The following is a 20,840-nucleotide window of genomic DNA, read 5'->3' as shown; positions in this document are numbered from 1 at the left end:
TGAGGAAAATGAGGCACAGAACAGTTAAATGACTTGCCCATGGTCAGTCATCTGGCCAGTGATGGAATTTGAACCCAGGTCCTCTAACTCCCAGGATCTTTCCACTAGGCTATGCTGCTTCCTGTGCTTTAAAAAAACAGTGTGCTTTAAAAAAACAGTGTGCTTTAAAAGATTCCCCCCACTTATCCTCACCTGACCTTTCTTTTTTACCCTCTCCTGTTAACCATTTACTCTCTTTTCAAGAGGCATATGTGTTCGTTGCCCCCAAAGCATCTCTTTTTAATGCTCAGTGGGCACAGCTTTTAACTTTTCAAAACCCATTTTGCTCAAGGAACGTCTCCAGACAGGAATTAAAAACTTGTTCAGGGGTACCAGTGTAATTCATGTTCAGTTGACTTTGTTCAGTGTTATTTTCCTCTCTTCTTTTAATCGTATGTACAGCACCTCTCTTCTTCCCCCAAGGCTGTTGCAGTTCATAAAAATACTAGTTGCTGTAGTTTCTCTGAAGCTTTGTGATTCTTTGTTTATTCAGAATGGAGAATAAAAATACATTGTTAATAAAACACAAGCTTAACTTCTGTTTTGCTATGTCACTTCTTCAGATTAAATTTGCACTAATGTATCCCGACTTCATTTTTGCTAGTGACTGCAGGGGACACTGATAATGATTAATATGGAGTCTCTTTGTTGTTCAACTGTTTGAATGAGAATTAGATCCAAGAAAAGAGCCTGCCCCACAGCCAACTTTTTAATCATTTTGGACCATAATCTCCATCTAAAAAGTATTTGTTAACATACTTTAGTGCTAGCAAGAATTCTTTACAGTAATGAACAATATCTGCATAGATTTTCTTATTAGATGAAATTAATGAGGCTGTATGCAATCATAGAATGAATCATGACAAAAAACATGTTAAACAGAATCAAGTAAAATCCTTTTGCTCAATTATTTAATGAGTGCCAGGGTTTTTGACAACAAGTGAATGAAGAAGCTGCACTAATTGTAAAGTTCAGTTTCCAACTGCTCTTTTTTGCATTTGAGGGAACAATTGTTCGAAATCAGGTTATGAGGTCATCCTATTAGTCCAAACTGAGTCCTTCCTCCTCCAAATGTAGTAGATGCTGCATTTTCCTGTGGATTTTTTGCAGTGATGTATTGCCAGCATTCCCAAAAATCCTTGTGTTTCCTAGCAGTAAAATTCATTATTTCAATGAAATTTGGACAGTAAAGCTTTCACCCAAAGAAAACAAACAAAAGGTTTATTGTGGAAGGTGTATGGTAGGAAGCAGTTCTTCATTGGCAGTGGGAATAGAAGGGTCGAGTATTTTCCTTCTCTCATTTCTGTGATTCCCTGATTTGCTTTGTATGTAGAAGAATAATTGACTCTGAATAGTGCCCTATCAACTGAAGGCTTTATCAGGTACTCGATCTGAAATCCAGTGGCTAGTTTTTCAGTTTCGAACAGCACATTTGAATCAGAGAAAGGGCTCTCCACCAGTAATATGACTCACACGGTGACCCCAGCCTTTCTTTCTTTGAGCAGCAATTGTTTTGGCAACTAGGTTTCTCATACAATCGGTGGAAAACACACATCTGGTATGTTGGAAAAGTCTGAAGCCATAAAACTGTATTTCTGGGGTCCAAAACCGCCTCCTCTCCTGTCTGTTTTATTGTAATCTCTTTTTTAAAAAAAATCTTTCTGCACAATTTCCTATTTCTGCAGACTTTTCTATTTTCCTAATTTCTTTATATTATCCCTTCACTTTAAGGACTGAAGTATTGATTGTATAATAGTTGTGAACTTCAAAATTCAGGGTATCAGAAGAAAGCTAATATTTCCCCACACAAATGCATTTCAGATGTAAAATAGAACAAATTGATTTAGTTTTCCTCTCAAAAAGAAGTTTATATTCTCCAAGTTTGCAAAACCCCAATCCAAACACTATTTTTTTGAATTGGCCATCTGATGCCCAGTCTTTTCGTTACGAAGATCCGTGCTGTGCACTAAGTGAGTCAGAGGTGCTATGCCCTTAATTCCATATTTTAAACGACCCTGTGCTTTTAGCAAAAGAAAGGGAATATGGAAGGCTAGCAAAGGTCATTTAATAACTCCAAAATTATACAAGGTTTCTCCTCTTGTAGTTATCAATTTCACAGCTGAGAGGAATTTAAACATCTTAATTTGGAGATTCTTTCAAAGGAAGGCCTTTTAGTCTCATGCCAAGTCAGCAGAATTGGTGCATTGTAAACAAAGATTTATTGCCATCAGATTAACTACATTAGCACAGGGCACTTTTATCTCTGGTTCAGTCTTCTGTTGCAATAGTTTAATTTTCTTTTTTGAGTGAAGTGGGATGGCCGATCCTCAAGAAGTCTTTAAAATTTGCCAAGTCAACTCCTAAATAAAATCAAGTGCTTTATATATACATCAGTATGAACCACCAAGTTTAAATGTCTCCAATAAAAACAGGGATGGATGTAAATAGACCCAAAAGAAAATAAATGGTTAGGAAATCTGAATTGTATGCCACGTAGCCTTTTAAAGAGTATAAAAATGCAAACACATCTTGAAGAACTGCAGGTTGTGTGATTATTACAAAAATCTAAATGAAGCTACACCACACAGAGAAAAAATTGTCTCAGAAGAACTAAAAAGGGGTCAGGGCAGAGAGGGAAGGCAGAGAGAGAGAGAAGGTGAGGGAGTAGAGAATGGGAGAGAAAGGCAGAGAGGAAGATGGGAGACAAGGGCGAAGCTGCTTCTCTCACCACCTAGGCAGAAGTGGCCATGACCTCAGTGTCCCATCTTTGGACAGGTCGGTTGTGCTGGTGCAGGTTCCAAATGGTATCAAGTGGCCACAGTGGCCCTGGCTGAATTTCCCTCTCCCGGGCCACCGAAACCCCCGGCGTTTCCGTCCCTGTCGTGGTCGCAGAGAGAATGATCTCGAGCTGAAATGGCCCATTCTAGGCCAGGACTGTGGACAGTGTTTTCCCCTCATCACAGCTACTGTCACCAAGGCTTCTGCCGTCATTAGGGCCACTGCCGTCAGATCCGAGCAGCAGCCCAGGTAATCAGGTTGGCACAGGCCCTGTCCCACTTGGGGCTCACAGTCTTCATCCCCATTTTACGGATGAGGTAATGAAAGCACCGGGAAATGAAGTGACATGTCCAAGGTCACACAGCAGACAAGTGGTGAAGCCGGATCAGAAGCCAGGTTCAACTGGGTTGTCCGGGCCCTTTGGAGAATTCAGGTTTCTGGCACAGCCAGAACTTGGTGGACCTAGGAAGGGCCTGTGCTTCTAAGGTCCCAGTGACTGTGGTGACGATGGCTACTGCTGCTTCTAACAAAGAAGAGGCTGGATAACTTCTTCCTTTTCCTCATCCTCTTCACCCTCCTTCTTCCTCCTTCTGTCAGGCGACCATTGTAGGTTTTTAGGCTTATGAAATAGAAATACAAAATTCATGATAAGCCCATCCATTTCAAGACGTCAGGTCACATTACCCTCAGATCCATCCTGTTTGTTTTACCTAAAACCAGAAGCAGTGCCCCATTTGATTCAGACCAATTGTCCATCCAGGCTAGAATTCTGTCTTACCTCCATGGGTAATGTTCAAGGATATTTCATCTTGCGTGCCTAACATTTTCTCTCAACGTCACAAACTTTCTCTCTAGTAACTCATCCCGGACCACTTGTTCATGCAAGCTTCTAAACCCCTTTTGAATGGGCTGATCCTTTCTACCTGCACAAATTCCTGTGATAAATGCTATATGCTTACCATCCTGCTGGGTCAGAAGATTCTTTTGCTGCTCTGAATCTTCCACATGTACGCTTAATTGCATGTCGTACTTCTCCTAGCATTGTGGAGTTTAGCAGCAATCCCTTGTTCCCTCTAGATTGATCTTTCATGACTTTTTAGATTTCAATCATGGCCCCTTGCCCATTGAAGATTTTTACCTTTTTCAGTCTGTCATCATAATAAACCACCCATTCTACTGATCATATTAGTTGAATAGTTGAATGATTGAATAAAGGGTTTTTTTTTACTGCTCTGGTACGACAGCTATGACCACAGAGCAAAGGTGTCATTTAATACTATATGAGCTCTGCATTTTACTTTTTACTTCACACCTGAGAGGTGCCAGAACTGTCTTTTTTGATAATCCTCCCCTTTGATCTTCATATTGAAGAAATGACAGTTATTTATGATATAAGGTGTTATTACCTGGGTCTTATTTTAAGTGAGTTCTAAGGAAGAAGTTTGATGTTAATCCAAGCTGTCGTATTTGAAATCTAAGAACTCTGAGAAACATCCTCTCCTAAAAAGCCTCAGTTAGTTTGGGGCTTGTTTTGAAGCCATCCCAAATGATGAGAAGCAGCATGACGTAGTGGATAGGGCACAGGCCTGGGAGTCAGAAGGTCATAGGTTCTAATCCAGGCTCCTCCACTTGCCTGGTGAGTGACCCTGGGCAAGTCACTTAACTTCCCTGTGCCTCACTTACCTCATCTGTAAAATGCGGATTAAGACTGTGAGCCCCACGTGGGACAACCTGATTTCCTTGTATCTACCCACCACTTGAAACAGTGCTTGGCATATAGTAAGCGCTTAACAAATACCATAATTATTATCATTGTTATTATACCTTTCCTCCCTCCTTCTTAGACTTGAGCCCCATGTGGGCTAGGACAGTGTCCGACCTGATTAACTTGTATCAATCCCAGTGTTTAATACTGTGCTGGCAACATGAAAAAATTGTTTAACAAATACTTAAAGCAACAACAAAAAAATCCACCCTAAGGTTACTGTGGGCCTTCAGAGGATGATAAATGAATAAGCTTTTTGAACTCTGTACTTCTATTTGAGTCATTAGAGTAGATCAGGTAAAGCACATCAGGATCTGCAGATCCAAGCTTTTACCTCATTCATCATGCCCAACTATCAAAAAAGCTGATAGAGTATTTTCTGTTGTCATTGAGTGGCAAAGGAACGGCTGGTTGACCGTCACCTTATATCAGAAGGATGGCCCCTTCTCTTTCTGAGCATTGAATTAACTTCATTTTGCTCTGGCTATCATTCAGAGTGGTTGAGTAAATAACCTGCATTTCTGTTCAACACAAAAGTCTATTTCACACCTGTGGAATGATTCATTGCTGAAGTCTTATGACCAAAATAACTTTATCACTTGCATAAGGATTTAATTGTCATGCAGCTGTATATGAATTCTTGCTGCCAATCAATGCCTTAATAGTCTGCCAGAGAAAACTGGAACACTTCAGATTTATTCCAGAAGATTTAGGGAATTGAAAGATACATGGCTTACATCGATGATGCTCAACTTTGCTTCCCAGTTTTGAAAACAGAACCTTTCAAGTTTTTGGTGTTTTCTTCACACTGTATTTGTTGGAAATAATTCATCATAAAGATTAGAGTGAAGTCATGTCTTTTGATCTTTTTTTTAAACAGAGCATGTTCTGTATGTTTATCATTCTCACAGACACACTGCAAGAATGTCTGTTACTGTAAGCTTATTCATTCAGTTGTATTTATTGAGCTCTTACTGTGTGCAGAACACTGTACTAAGCATTTAGGAAAGTACAGTACAGGAATAAAGAGAGACAATCCCTGCCCACAATGAGCTCACAGTCTAGAGGATGTGTAGATACACTGTGTGATGTAGTCTCTAATAAGAATACCATTAAAATATCTAGACTAGAAAACCCTGGTCAATAGATTAGACGGTCCACTTCAGTGCTGTTATTTTTCAGGTGTCTCTTGCAGTGCCCTTTATGTCTTTGGCCTGTTTCTTTTCTTGAACATCATCAACATCATCATCATCAATTGCCTTGACCGCCAGATAAGTGTAGAAAACAAAATGCGTGAGGAAATGTACAAAAGGAATGAGAGATATAGTGTCTCCATTGAGGATTTCAGTTGGGATTTCTATGTTTTTAAACCAATACATGAAAAGATTTTGGTCACTTTTCAGTGTTGGCCAGTTATTAGGAGTAATTGAAACTAGCACTTAGGGTTTTTTGGTTTTTTAAAAAGTCACTATGTTACTTTCTTAGTAGAGCAGGGTAGGATTATGTTGGATTATTCTCTCCACAACTTTTTTATTAACCTCCAAAGTGGGAGTTCTTTGTACTAACTTTTTTATGGTTTTGTGGGTTTTAAATTAGCAGTTTGACTTGTAACTCTTCATGAAGAAGGTAAACAATCATCTGTACCTCCATCTGATGGTCTCATACTTAAAATGGCCAGACCTTCCATTCTTTGGGATTCTGTCCTGCCACCTGACAGGCTTAAAACAGCCTGTTGTGGGTCTGATTTTGGGATGGGGGTGGTGGGAGAAAAACTCTCAGACTTGGCAGGAATGGCAGCAGCATAAGGAATGGTATGATTCATTTGTTCATTGTCTTATTTATTGAGTGTTTACTGTGTACAAAACAGTATACTAAGTGCTTGGGAGAGTATAGTGTAACAACAAACAGGCACATTTCTGCCCACAGTGAGCTCACAGTCTAAAGGGGGAGACAGACAATATAAATAGATAAATTTCAGATATATACATATGTGCTGTGGGGTTGGGAGGGAGAATGAATGAAGGAGCAAACAAGAGAGGCACAAAAGGGAATGGGAGAAAAGGAAAGGAGGGCTTAGTCAGGGAGGGCTTCTTGGAGTTGATGTGCCTTCAAAAAGGTTCTGAAGTGGGGGAGAGCAGTTATCTGTGTGATATGAGGAGAAATGGCATTCCAGGCCAGAGGTAGGATATAGGAGAGAGATTGGCAGCGAGGTAGGTGAGGTCGAGGTACACTGAGCAGGTTAGCATTAGAGGAACGAAGTGGCGGGCCAGGTTGTAGTTGGAGATTAGTGAGTTGAGGTAGGAGGGGACAAGATGATTAAATGCTTTAAAGCCGATGGTGAGGATGACAGATGGTTTGACTTTCATGGCCTCCATTGAAGAATACAAGGAGTTGCTCATCAGTCATTTATGAGCTATGCGCCTGGGAGAGTACAGTACTACAGAGTTTTCAGACACATTCCCTGCCCACCACGAGCTGACAGTCTAGATGTTGATGATGCTGAATTGGCCTTAAACAGCAGACTATCACTCTCTCCACTTCAAAGCATTACTACGGTCACATCTCCAAGAGGCCTTTCCCGATTAAGCCCTCTTGTCCCCATCTCACTCTCAGTTCTGCATATTCTGTGCACCACAGTCTTGTCCTTTGGCTACTTGATATTCTCCGCACCCACAAACCCATGACACTTATGTACGTATCTTTAAATCATATATTATAAGTTACTTATTCACGTTAATGTCTGTCTCCTCCTCTAGACTGTAAGCTCATTATGGGTTGGGAACCTATCTGCTAATTCTTTTGTATTGTACTCTCCCAAGGTCTTAGTACAGTTCTCTGCACATAGTAAGTGCTCTATAAATACGACTGATTTGGGAAGTGGGAAAACTGAGCAAAGAATAGATTATTGTCAAGTGCCACATATTTTGAAGTGATGAGTCTTTTGTTTAGTTTGGTGCTTGAGAGCAATGATTAAATTTCCGAAAGCTGTGTATGGTTCGAAGGAGCAGTAGTAACAGCAGCAGCATTTATTGAACTTCCACTTGGTGAGGTGCTGTGATCTAAGTGTTTGGGAAGCAGCAATGGGGCCCCTCAATCAGAAGATGAGAGACAGAAGGAACCACAACTAAGAATTTAAATGAACATAACATTAAGTCCCGTACCTTAGGATTCCAATTAAGTCCCTTCAAACCCAAGTTTAGACGATGCATGAGAAAATTCTTTTCAAAACTTAATCAGTCTTTTTTTGAGCACTTAGAGGGTGCAGGGAACTATACTAAGAGCTTGGGAAGTCCCAAAATAAGAGAATTGGTAGATAGATTTCCCTGCCCACAGTGAGCTTAGAGTCTAGAGGGGGGTATGGACATTAATAAAGAATTATGGATATGTATAATTGCTGTGGGGCTGAGGGAGGGGTGAATAAAAGTTGCAAATTCCAGTGACACAGAAGGGAGTGGGAGAAGAGGAAATGAGGATTTAGTCAGTAAGGCCTCTTGGGAGGAGATGTGCTTTTAATAAGGCTTTGAAGGTGGGGAGAGTGTAAGATATTAAGAGGGAGAGAGTTGAAGCCAGAAGCAGGAAATAGTTGAGAGGTTGGCAGCGAGATAGATGAGATTAAGGTACAGTGAGTAGTTTGGCATTAAAAGAACAAAGTGTATGGTCTTTGTCCTAGTAGGAAATCAGGGAGTTAAAGCAGGAGGGGGCAAGGTGATTGAGTGGTTCAAAGCCGAGGTTAAGGAGTTTCTGTTTGCAGAGGAGGATGGACAGTCACTGGAGGTTCTTGAGGAGTGGGGAATCATGGACTGAACAGTTTTTGTAGACAAATGATCTGGGCAGGCAGAGTGAAGTATGCCACTGGAGTGGGTAGAGACAGGAGGCAAGGAGGTCAAAAAGGAGACTGATGCAGTAAGGGAAGCAGCGGTGCGCTCAGTGGAAAGAGGCCCGGTGCTTGGGAGGTCAGAGGTCATGGGTTTTGAACCCCGGGCTCTGCCACTTGGCAGCCTATTGGACTATGGGCAAGTCACTAATTCTCTGTGGCCCTAGTTCCCATCATCTGTTAAGAATGGGGATGAAGAACTGTTGAGCGCTCATGTTGGGACCAACCTGGATTACCCTGTGATCTTTCCCCCAGCGGCTTAGAAACAGTGCTCTGCACAGTAGTAACGCCTTAACAAATACCAACGATTATAATCAAAGCAGGATAAGATAAGGACTTGGATTAACCCGGAGTCAGGTTTGGGCAAGAGGAAAGGGCAGATTTTCGTGATGCTGGTGAAGGTTAACCCCACAAGATTTGGTGACAGATTGAACATGTGAATTCGAATGAGAAGAGAATCCACTGAAGATAATACACAGGTTTGGGCCTTATGAGACAGAGGATGTGGGTGCTGTCTACAGTGATTCTATCTGATAATCCCAAACACCCCTCCCTCTGCCCCCCTCAAAAAAGAAAGAAAAATTGTGTGATTAAACTTGGTTTTTGAATTTGGTTTAATAATATGGACTTCATGCCCTCCATAAAAGTGTTTTCAGTTTTGATTTGCTGATACTACTCTACACAATGCTTTCTTGTCAAAGGGACAATAATGATGTAATAGAAATATTAATTGGAAGTTTGATATATATTTATATAGGAAGTTTGAGTTTTTAAATTACTAGTAACACTTTAAATAATTAAAAACTAATAATTTCCATTGAGAGATCAGTGTTTAAAAGCAGTTTAATGAGGTGACTCTTTAGAGAAGAAAAATGGACAGTGAAAAGAAATACTAAATGAATCCTTCAGTATTTTATTTTGAGGATTAAGCATCTCTCCTATGCAGTAGATTGTGAACATTTACATCTCAAAAAAAAAAGAAAAAGGAAACCTATATAATAATCTGACAAAGTACCAAGGTCATAAACCTCAATATGAATTATTTCACTGAATACAGTGAATTATGTTAGAAGGTCCAGGGTTTGGTCTGGTGGGTCATAAAAGGTAATTCAATCATAGTAGACGGGGTTTAATACTTTGATAGAGATCATATCTGTTTAGGTATCACTTTCTTTAAATAAATTATTCACCATTTTAACTTTGTGAATCAGAATTTGGAATAAGAAGATGTTCAGAATTGGCCTCTGACTTTTGATGATGACCAAACTGCTCCCCTTCAAAAAGCAAAGGAACCTACCACCTTCATTCTCTATTTTTCTCTCATTATCCTAAAGCTTATTAGCCTCTGAGAACATTTGCAAACCCCTACTGTTGCAAGGCAGTAAGAGTGGACAGATAAGGAGCACCACACCTAAGTAAACTGTGAGTGCAGAATTAGTGAATCATTTTGTAGAACTCAGTAAAGCCTTAGGAACATCTGAATGGACAGATGGTGCAGTTTAACAGCTTTAATCAAGACTGCAGCACCTTTTGTGGACCAAAATAGTGAGCCAGTTCATTTGTAAATCTCTAGTGTTCTGGGGCACCTCCTACTGATAACCTGAACCAGGGTCACTCTCCCTTGCTTCACTACTAATGACGCAACATATTCTAAATTTAAAATGCTGTATGTGCATCAGCTTCCTGTTTTTGGAAAAAAAAAAAACCCACAACGAAACAAAACAAAAAAACCCAAAACCTAAAAACTTACAGCCTGAAGTGTCAGTTCCTCTTGAAGTATTGGGTATTCTTTCACACATTAACTTTTCATTTATGAAAAATTTTCATTAAGTTTCCCAAAGAAGTATTTATTTAAAAGTGATTTTTTTTTTTGGACTAGGGGGTTCATTACCCCGTTACTCTGCTGTATTTGTTGTTATATCATTGAATTCCACAAAGGCATAGCAAGCGAGACAGAGATTTTATCAAAGGAATGGACAATTCACCTCAGCCAATACACTTCTGAAGTCTAATTAAAGTAAACAAGAGGCTCAAAGGCAGTCTTTTTCTGTTTTGGATGCCCCAGCTTTGAACAATTAATAGTGATTCCTCTAGACATTAAGTTCATTGTAGGCAAGGAATGTGTCTACCGACTCTGATAAAGATACATTCCATGCCCACAGTGAGCTTATGGGCTAGAGAGGGCTTGTAGTTTCCTTGTACTTATTTAAATTTCGTGCATAGCCATGTTTTGAGGGAACCCTGACCACTAAGGACATATAGTGTCTGGAAGACTGGAGCCCAATTGAATATTGCATTATATTCCCATCTATGCCTTGAAGTTCCTTCACTACCTTACTAGATCTACAAAATTGTAGTGGCCTTCTGGGAATTATCTAGTGTGTGACACATTGTGCAACCACAGCCCCATCTTCCCCAGCAATCAGGTAGGACACTTCCATGTGTATTTGTTCTCTCCCACCCTCCCCCCACCAACTTTTGGGAGTTAGGTCAGTTTGTTCCCCAAATTGTGGACATGGGCAGGATTCACTTGTACTTGTTTCCATGCCTTTAAATGACATGTTGTCCTAGAAGTATTCATACAACTTCCAAAGTATATACAAATAGAGAATCTTAGTTCTTGCTGGTGAAGGAAATTTTTTTCTTCGGCTGTAAGGAGAGAGTTAAAAATCCCAAATTTAAACAGTTCCTTTATAATTTCACTTTTACATAAAACTGTTGAAAGACACAACCACTGACGCTCACATCCGTGTTTTCCTACATCTCTTTGTCCCCTCCACAAACCTTTAGACATCCGATGCTTAGCCGTATTTTGCTCTCTTCTGCAGGAGCATCTCTCGCTTAAAAAATACATTGTTGACATCGTGGTGGAAACCTCTGTTCCAGTAGAGCCCTTGAAAGATGGAGAAGAGAAGCAGAAAACAAAGAAGAAAGCCAAAAAACTGAAGGCCCGGATGAATTCCAGGTTCTGTGAATATCTTGTCTCTCACTCTAAATGCTGCTTTCCTCCTTAACACAGATGTCACAGAAAACGAAGGAAAAGTTTCAAGTTATTTGCTTCAGGTTGTCTTGAAAATAACACTGATGAGCCTAATTTATAGCCACTTTCTCTGATTGAGAAAGAAAACTCCCTATCGATCTAAAGCCCTGGCTTTCACCTGTTAAGAGCTTTTCTCATAATTGGATGCCGGGGCCCTGCCAAAACGGGGGCCTCTTCCAGCATACAATAGTATGTTTAAGTATGTGTAAACCAGACCTATTTTTCTTTCCAGCTATTGATTTTTAAATGAAGTATCAAAGAAAATCAATAGTAATCAACAAATAGAAGCCCGTCTGCCAGAGTGTCAAATCCCATGGCTAGGTTTAATCAATTTTGTTGCCTGTCACAACAAGAAAAAGTTAGAGAAATATCTTAAAATGGAAAGTGAGTTGTCAGACCTGCAATTTGTCATGTGCTTAAAAAGTGACATCTGCAGATCACACTGATAATCTGGGGCTTCATTGCATCCGGAACTGTTAGAGGCTTCTGAGAGAAATAAATCTAGGCTGTCAGCTATTTCGGTGCAATACTAATAATAATTGTGGTATTTGTGAAGCGCTTACTATGTGCCAGGCACTGTACTAAGCACTGGGGTTGATACAAGCAAATTGGGTTGGACACAGTTCCTGTCCCATGTGGGACTCAGTCTTAGCCCCCATTTTATAAATGAGGGAACCAAGGCACAGAGAAGTTAAGTGATTTGCCTGAGGTTACACAGCAGACAAGGGGCAGAGTGGGATCCAGCACTTAGAAAAGCACTTGGCATATAGTAAGCGCTTAACAAATGCCATTATCATTATTATTATTATTATTAGGATCTAAGGCCTGCTGACTACCAGGCCTGGGCTCTATCCACTAGGCAACACTGCTTCACTACAATTGTAGTACCTTGTTAATCATTCTTTTGCTTTTTAGAAAGTTGTTGAAAGATGCTAAAGCTTTGTGTTAATTTAATAACCCCTTCCCAAACAAAGAAATTTGTTCCTGTGTTATACTTTACTTTCTCATATGCTTACATAATCAAATGATTTAAAATAAACTGTTCAAGCTGCAGAGACCAACTCTATTTAGTGTTTCTTATCTTAGGAGGTCTGAAAGAGACCTACAAAATCAAGATTGGTCATAGCCACTATTTTCTAGTAAAATCAGTAGCTGAAAATAGTCCTCTTTAGAGTCCTTATTTTTATTTGTCAAGCCCTTGAGCTTGCCAGTGTATTTTCTAGGGCTCGTTGTACTTTCGCCTCAAAATAGCATTGCGCAGCTTGACAGATTTATGGGCTAGAAGGGCATTTGAATGTCTTCATTTAATCATGAACTGAGTGTTTCAAAATAAAAAAAAGAGTGAAGTCATTTAAGAAGATAACATTTTCAGTGGGTCAGGAATAAGCAAATCATTGTTTTTTGCTTAAACTACAAGTCTTCCGAAAAGATGATTTGACATATTTAAATTAATAAATAAAACAAGTTATTTCAACCCTTAATATTCACCCCTTCCTCATTCGTTCATTCATGCAATTGTATTTATTGAGTGCTAATGGTGGGCAGAGCACTGTACTAAACATTTGGGAGAGTACAGTATAACAGTAAACAGACACATTCCTGCCCACAGTAAGCTTACAGTCTTACAGTCCACTGTACTTATATACTTGTACTTATGTATATATCCATAATTTGTTCATTCATTTATCAGTGGTATTTTTTGAGCACTTACCATATGGCACTGTTCTAAGTGCTTGGGAGTAGATACCACAGAATTAGCAGGCAGGCACATTCCCTGCCCATAACAAGCTTGCAGTCTAGAGGATGGTATTTCTGTCTAAAAGTAGTCCATGTTTTAGCTGATAAAACTCATCCTGTTTGGTAACCAATAGTCTCAAATAACCTGTGAGTCTGTTGTGGGCAGGAATTGTCTCTCTCTGTTGCTGAATTGTACTTTCCAAGCACTTAGTACAGTACTCTGCACACAGTAAGCACTTAATAAATATGACTGAATGAGTGAATGAATGAATGACTGCAGTTGGTGCTAAACTATCAATTGTGTTCCTAGTCCAACCTATTTTGGAATGGGGAGGGGAAACTGCCACTCTACTGAGAGTAGCGAGAGCCAATCCTTCCCACCCCCTTACTCATGATCATTTTAGAACTCCCCAGTACATCTACAATAGTAAGATTCTGCCTGGATGTACTTTTGTCGGTCACCAGTATTGATGGAGCGCTTATAAGTGCTTGGGAGAATGCAGTACAGTGAAGTTGGTAGACATTCCTTCCATAAGAAGCTTACACTCAAGAGGGGGAGGCAGACATTAAAATTAATGAGGAAGCTTAAACAATGGTGTAATGATGTCTTTCGATGCAGTAAGTAGCACGCAAAGGAATTTTGTATTGCTTTACCTGAAGTTTTGGAATGCGTCTTAATTTCTAACCTGCGTTTCCGTGGAGTTTTTCATTATGCAGTCATATTTTCAAGGAGCCTAACTCCCAGTTATAATATGGGGTATTTTCAGGCAACAGTGAGGAGGAAAGAAAAATGTGTGTGTGGACCAGAATAAGCTTCAGACTTGATGGTTTTTGCACTCTGCTTTAAATTCTGTGGCTAATTGTGATTTCCAAAATTGTTTTGGGTGACTTGTCATTAACTTGATCCTGAACTGATAATCACATCCTTTTTCCAATATTTTATGAGTGGCGACAGAATTTCAGAAGGAACTGGGTTTTTTTTCTTTCAAAATCTATGAAGATGAGTCGACGAAGTGTATGGTTCTATAATGTTAATGTACCTTTTGGTCTGAAAAATATACTAAAAGGTTCTATACATGTTGGAAAGGGTTCAAAGATTAAAAGACTCAAAGTGTTTGATTTGGAGAAGACTTACAGTCATTTTCTTTCAAAATCCCCAACTATTTTCCAAAAATTACATTATTTTCCAAAATAATAGTATTTTGGGAAAGAGAAACCAAATCAACTGAGAGCTGTTGATCTTAAAATTTCTTTTTAGTTCATCTTAGTCTTAATACCTAATAAAATGACTAAAATCTCCCTTGCCCAAACTACTAAATTTTGTTCTTCAAATATTTGGTTGACTAAAACGTCATTTCTGTTGGAAATAAAATCACCTCTAACATGTGATTCATGTGATTAAGTTTAGCATTAGGTGAAGACCAGATTAAGAATTCATGTTTATTAGGTACACTTGGTTTAAAATCATATTTATTTCTAATGCAACCCGATTTTTTCTATTAGCAAAAACTCCTTGCTAGGCCAGCCACTTGGTGGGGATAAACATCTGCCAAGAGAGTGAGCTTGCTGTTCCTCACTGGTCAGCCCCAAACCATGGTAATGGATGTCCTCTTTGGCCTTTTTCTCTTTTTTTTCAGCTAGGTGTGTAATATTGGGAAATTAATGACAATTAAATCCATTGCATTGCCATTTTACCTTAGTTTTTCCATATCTCCTTATGTATAGATGAAGAAATAAGACTTTCCTCATCGGTAGAATTTTCCCATCACCATTAATATATCAAGTAATTCACTAATGACAACTTTCTCATCTAAATAGGCAGGATAGTCTTCCTTTTTATTTTATGTCCACCCTTGGTTTTTGAGCTGTGTATTTGATTGTTACCTTTTCCAATATTTTCTAAGCACGGCCTGACTTTTTATAATGAAAATTACCAAATTTTTGGATACTGCTTCCATATTTAAATTGCCAGCTTTCAAAATATGGAGTCCTACATGGCTTCCACATGTCCACGACTTCTAGGGTTAGACTGGAAGAAATCCAGGGCCCCACAAATTTTGCTCCGTGGTCCTACCTCTTGCAGAGAAAGGCCCTGCTCTCCCTGGCATGGACCTTGCAGTGGTTGTTTACCACAGAATTGGCCTCCCAACTCCTTTAAACCCAGTCTGACACCAATTTAGCTCAAACTCCTACCAGCCTTTCTCTTAGTAGAAGATTCAAGATATTTTCACTGGGGCAGGAGGGAGATTAACAAGAAAAGTCAAATGATAGGTAGAGCAAAGTTTTTTTGAGTAAAAGTGCAGTGTTATGACGTTATAATAATTGTCCGTCAGGCACATTCTTTGCGGTCTCATATTAGACAGGTCTCATTATGCCAGAAGACAGTTGAACTTTCCATGTATCTTTCCAAAGATGTTTGAAGAATCCAGTAATGGGATGGCATGATGAAATAAACTCTCAGAAGACAGCTTGGTGATTTATCAGTTCCTTTTCCATAACTTTAAAAACTTTCAACAAGCGATTTGAACATGCAACTGTGAAATGTAACTGAAAATGTACTGGGAAGCAGAGGGGAAAATGCTATGATTGGGGATTATTCTTTCTAAGTCGCATCACTTTTATTTTATTACAGCGAAAACTTAAATTCCTTGGGGCTCAGCAGCATTTTAAATTTTGCTCCTCTAGATTTTTTGCCCAGTTCAATTATTTAAACAAGATAGAGTCCATAAAATGTACATATAAGACCACAAAAAATTACTTCCCCTCTTATTATAAGCTTTTCCTTCATTTAAGGAGTTAAATTATTATATTTTATATAAAGGTTTAAAAGATGTAGATAGCTTCAGTATTCAAATCATTTTATAGCATGTGCTGTTAGGAAAACAATAACCTTGCCATTTGAGTCATGGATTGAATACATAAACATGCTCTTCAGAGGATGATCAGTTTTGATCAGGTTTCCAGTGATGTATATTGAATAGGAGGTGGGGGAAGCTTGTACTTTTTCTTGCTTATACTGGTACCCTTTGAGCAGGTTAATTGGAGACTGAGGGTTTCATTTTAGCATCACTTCAAATGAAAAACATTAGTGATGCCATACGTGTTTTCAGTGCAAATCAGTGTTGACTCTAATAATTACCTTGGCTTTTGTAGACGGGCTAAATGATCGGTTTTTTTATCTTTGGAACAATGTATGAAGTAAATTGATCTATGGCCTCATTGATGGGTTTAAGAAAAAAAAAGAAATCATAGCCCACAAAAATTTCACTGTAGTGTTCTACCAGTTATGCATTTGATAGCCAAATGATCATAAGATCGCTGAAAAAATACAGAGTGAATGGCCTGTGTGGAATTTTCCATTCTTGTAATTATTATTTTCCCAGACTAGATTCGTTTTACCCTGATGTCATTTCTTTGTCTTTAGGCCATAGGCCTGGCTTCATTTTTTGGCTCTCTTGCTGTCCAGTTCTTCAGTTCATTGTTTTGGACAGCCAGCAGTAGTGTCGAAGCATCATATCCTTGGTGTACACTCGAGCCCAATCTCCGATTACTTCTTGGGTCTAAGGCCATTTGGGGAAGAACTGAGAATTTAAATTTCTGCCCTCTCTAGCTCTCTCAAGAAAAATTGACAAACGAAGTCAATGTTAATGGATTGCTGCACTGAGTCCTGTCTTAGGTTTGATGACTGATGATGGCTATCACCTGCTGGCCCAGGCAAGCTGGAGCCAAGCTAAGCAGTGGCAAAGAAGTATTTGTCTCAGATTTTCCAGAGCATTGGCATTCAGCCAGTGTAAACAAAATACTTCTAAGTGCCTGAACAAGTTTCTGCTGCTGTGTCTCTTTTACTTTTTCTAAAGCTAAACGGGCTTTCTTAGGAGTATTTGATTTTTTTACAGTTGTGTAACTTGAGGAGTACAAAAAGTTATCCTCTCACTTTCAGTAACCTGTCATAGCTTAATACATCTGCAGAGGTATTAGCAACAGATAATTTAGTCCTAAAATTTTGAAAGACAGATCTTTTAGTGAACTGTATGGTGAATACCATGTACATTCGCTGTGTAATTTCCTCAAATGCACCATTTTTTTCTGTCCTTTGTGTAGTGTTCCATTTGCAGGGATTGTTATTGTTCTGAAAAACAGCTTCAGAAATGTTAGTGTTAAAATTGGTGTTTATATTTTGTTGATTTGTGTAAGAATAGCAAAGTGGATAGGAAAACATTCATAAAAATTGTGATTTTTTTCTGTCACTTGTCAAAATAACTATATATGTGGTTAAAGCAGAATGGTAATAAGATTTTAAATATTTGTTTATGGGAAATTTAACAGTATTTGAAAACAATCATACTGAAGAATACTTTTCCCTCCCGCCTAGGGCTAAGGAATACGAGAGTTCAGTGGAAGCAAAAAATCCCAGCTCTGACTCACCATATAAAGCAAAGTAAGTATTTGATTGTAAAGTTTAATTCTCCCTTTAGAGAGTGTCTGACTTGACAGAAGGGCATCTGAATCTTGGCATTTAATGTCAACTACTTGCTGGCTTTACGTTGGATTCCCCCGGTACATTGGCTCCCTGAAGAGATCACTTCCTAACCCAGCAAGTCAACACGAGAACTTGTTCAGGAGTGCTGTGTTTCAGCACAAAAAGCAAGCCAGGCAGACTCTCGCTGACTTGGTTTCCCACGAGGGAGAGGAAAGTAAGTTCCTGTGCCGGGTCAACGATGGGAGAGTTAGTTATTCAGAAGGTTCTGTAGCGAAAACATTGAGGATTCTGCCTCTTTTTAGGAAAAATAATGTTCAGCCTGCCACTCTCCGCATTCCTAGATCATCCTTCAGTCAGCGCTTTGTACACGGTATGCAGGCTTAGTGGAAAGAGCCCGGACTTGGGTCAGAGGGGACACACACACACACACGTACACCCCCCCCCCCCATAGGGCTTGCTTCAGGTGGTGAGTAAAGCGTAGGCATGGGAATCAGTGGGTAAATAATTCAAAGCATCCGGACTGAATCAGAAGCAATCAGCAGAGACTCAGGTGTCAGACTCTAAATCTCTTGCCCTGTGAGATGGAAACTGGGGTCATTGTGCCATGTAGTTCCAAACTCAGATTAAAACACTGACTACCTATTGTTTAGTGCAGTCCAAGGAAGACACGTGAGTAAAAGTTCCACAAGGACACAGTTAAGATTTCTGTCAAGGCCCTGGTAGTCGAGGCTGACCCAGATTCCCCAACAAGATAATGACCAAAGTGAGGATTTCATCAGTACTTCAGTTTGGAAGGATGAGTTTACAGAATGGTGCTTAAAGCCACTTAGGTTCATTCAATAGTATTTATTCATTCATTCAATAGTATTTATTGAGCGCTTACTATGTGCAGAGCACTGTACTAAGCGCTTGGAATGAACAAGTTGACAACAGATAGAGACAGTCCCCGCTGTTTGACGGGCTTACGGTCTAATCGGGGGAGTTGGACAGACAAGAACAATGGCAATAAATAGAGTCAAGGGGAAGAACATCTTGTAAAAACAATGGCAACTAAATAGAATCAAGGCGATGTACATTTCATTAACAAAATAAATAGGGTAATGTAAATATATACAGTTGAGCAGTACAGTTGAGTACAGTGGCTGAGGGATGGGAAGGGAGAGGTTCAGAGTTCTAAGGGTCACACTTGAAGATCGATGGCCCAGATCAGTCACCTGGTGGTTTATCGCATGGCCTCCGGAAGGTTTTGCTTGGGGGAATGCCTGGGTTCAAACATTTAAACCAAGGATAAGTCCAAATTGACTCCTCCTAGCTGCCTTTTTATGCCAATCAATACATCAGCAGTAGTAATTGAACCTTTACTCCGTGCACTAAGCATTGGAGAGTAGAATATAGTATACGTCATCCCTGCCCTCAGAGAGCTTACAATCTAACAGGGGAGACTGACCCCAAAATAAATTACTGGTAGGGGCAAGTATATCTTCACTCTCTGTTATACAAAAGCATCACAGAACTGTCTGGGAAGGTGAAGTGGAAGAAGAGGAAAATAATTCACCGCATGGAATCTAATCCTGGCACCGCCACTTATCAGCTGTGTGACTTTGGGCAAGTCACTCAACTTCTCTGTAGTTCAGTAACCTCATCTGTAAAATGGGGATTCAGACTGTGAGCCCCACGTGGGACAACCTAATTACCTTAGAACAGTGCTTGGCACATAGTAAACGCTTAGCAAATACCATCATTATTATTCTTGTGGTGGGTCTCAAAGGAGCAGACAGAATCAAACAAGAGTTGTTTAGGCAACTGAATTTCATCTTCCAGCAGTCCAAAGAGACTGAAACGCTGCTTTCAGGAGGAATAAGGCTTTGATATGTTTGGCAGAGGGCCTGGTACCCTCCTAGAATGTCCCAAGAGCTTGTAGGAAGCGTAGGCAAAACTAGTTCCTTTGCACCATGGTATGTGTAGTCCTTGCTCCCTTCTCTGCAGCTTGCCTGCCTGCAAGCTGTGCGGCCTTGGGCAAGTGGCTTAACTTCTCTGGGCCTCGGATACCTCCCCTGGAAAGAGGGATAAAGTACGTGTAGTATGTACTACCTCCCTCTTAGACTTTGAACCCCATGTGGGACAGGGACTCTGTGTGATCTGCTTGTCTTATATCTACCCCAGTGATTAGTGGATTGCTTGGCACATAACAGTAATAATAATAACTGTGATATCTGTTAAGCCCCACTTTGTCCCAGGTACTCTACTGACCATTGTGGTAGATACAAGATAAGAATAATAATAATAATGATATTAATCGCTTTCACTAAGCACTGGGGGAGATATAAGGTTGTCAGGTTGTCCCATGTGGGGCTCACAGTCTTAATCCCCACTTTCCAGATGAGGGAACTGAGGCATAGAGAAGTTAAGTGACCTGCCCAAAGTGACACAGCTGACGAGTGTTGGATCAGGATTAGAACCCATGACCTCTGACTCTCAAGATCATGCTCTTTCCACAAAGCCACGCTGCTTCTCTCTCAATCACAACACAAGCACCTCCCACGATCCAAGTAGGAGGGAAATGGAAATTGAACCACCATTTTGCTGAGAAACAGAGAAGTTAAGTGACATTCCCAAGGTCACCCAGCAGACAGGTGGCAGAGTCGGGATTAGAACCAGGTCCTCTGACTCCCCGGTTCATGCTCTTTCCACTAGGCCAAGCTGCTGCTTATTATTTTAGGACTTTTAAGTTCCCTGCTCTTACTGTGCCCTTGCTCTCTAACACTGGGAGAGAAGGTAATGGCTCTGGAGCCAGCAGGTTCTCCTGGAGAAACACCCTAGGTTTAAGGCTTCAGATGGACTTTCAGAGACCGCCATCTCTTGTACTGTGGGTGCATGCCGTGTAACCTAATGATGTCATTATGGTTGTGATGGGTTGCAACCAATTTTTTCCAACTCAGGGTAGCCAAATGTTTGGTCCTGGCCCTGACCATATACATGTATTGGTTTAACTTCATCTGTAGTGCTATTATCCTGGGTCATTAGAAATTGTGGAGGTTTTCAGACTGTGTACCTTTGCACATTACATTAATCTTCCTTCCCATTCCTTCCTTTTTCTGGGGGCTCCAAAATGTCTTTACCTGGCCCT

At 40.0% G+C, this 20,840-nt stretch overlaps 1 protein-coding gene across 6 annotated transcripts in view; it reads left to right on the top strand.

The window, feature by feature from the left end:
* The window catches only part of SCAPER (S-phase cyclin A associated protein in the ER), a 319,884-nt gene that overhangs the window by 116,073 nt on the left and 182,971 nt on the right, over positions 1-20,840 (top strand). For all 6 annotated transcript variants that reach the window (XM_039912274.1, XM_039912273.1, XM_039912272.1 and 3 more), the window contains 2 exons: positions 11,285-11,421; positions 17,606-17,671. In XM_039912274.1, the coding sequence (XP_039768208.1) occupies positions 11,285-11,421; positions 17,606-17,671 (203 nt within the window). The remainder of the gene's footprint in view (positions 1-11,284; positions 11,422-17,605; positions 17,672-20,840) is intronic.

The sequence above is a fragment of the Ornithorhynchus anatinus genome, chromosome 5, assembly GCF_004115215.2.
Source record: "Ornithorhynchus anatinus isolate Pmale09 chromosome 5, mOrnAna1.pri.v4, whole genome shotgun sequence".
NCBI classification, from domain to species: domain Eukaryota; kingdom Metazoa; phylum Chordata; class Mammalia; order Monotremata; family Ornithorhynchidae; genus Ornithorhynchus; species Ornithorhynchus anatinus.
Note: the sequence above shows the minus strand (reverse complement) of the source record. Positions and strands in the feature narration are given on the sequence as shown.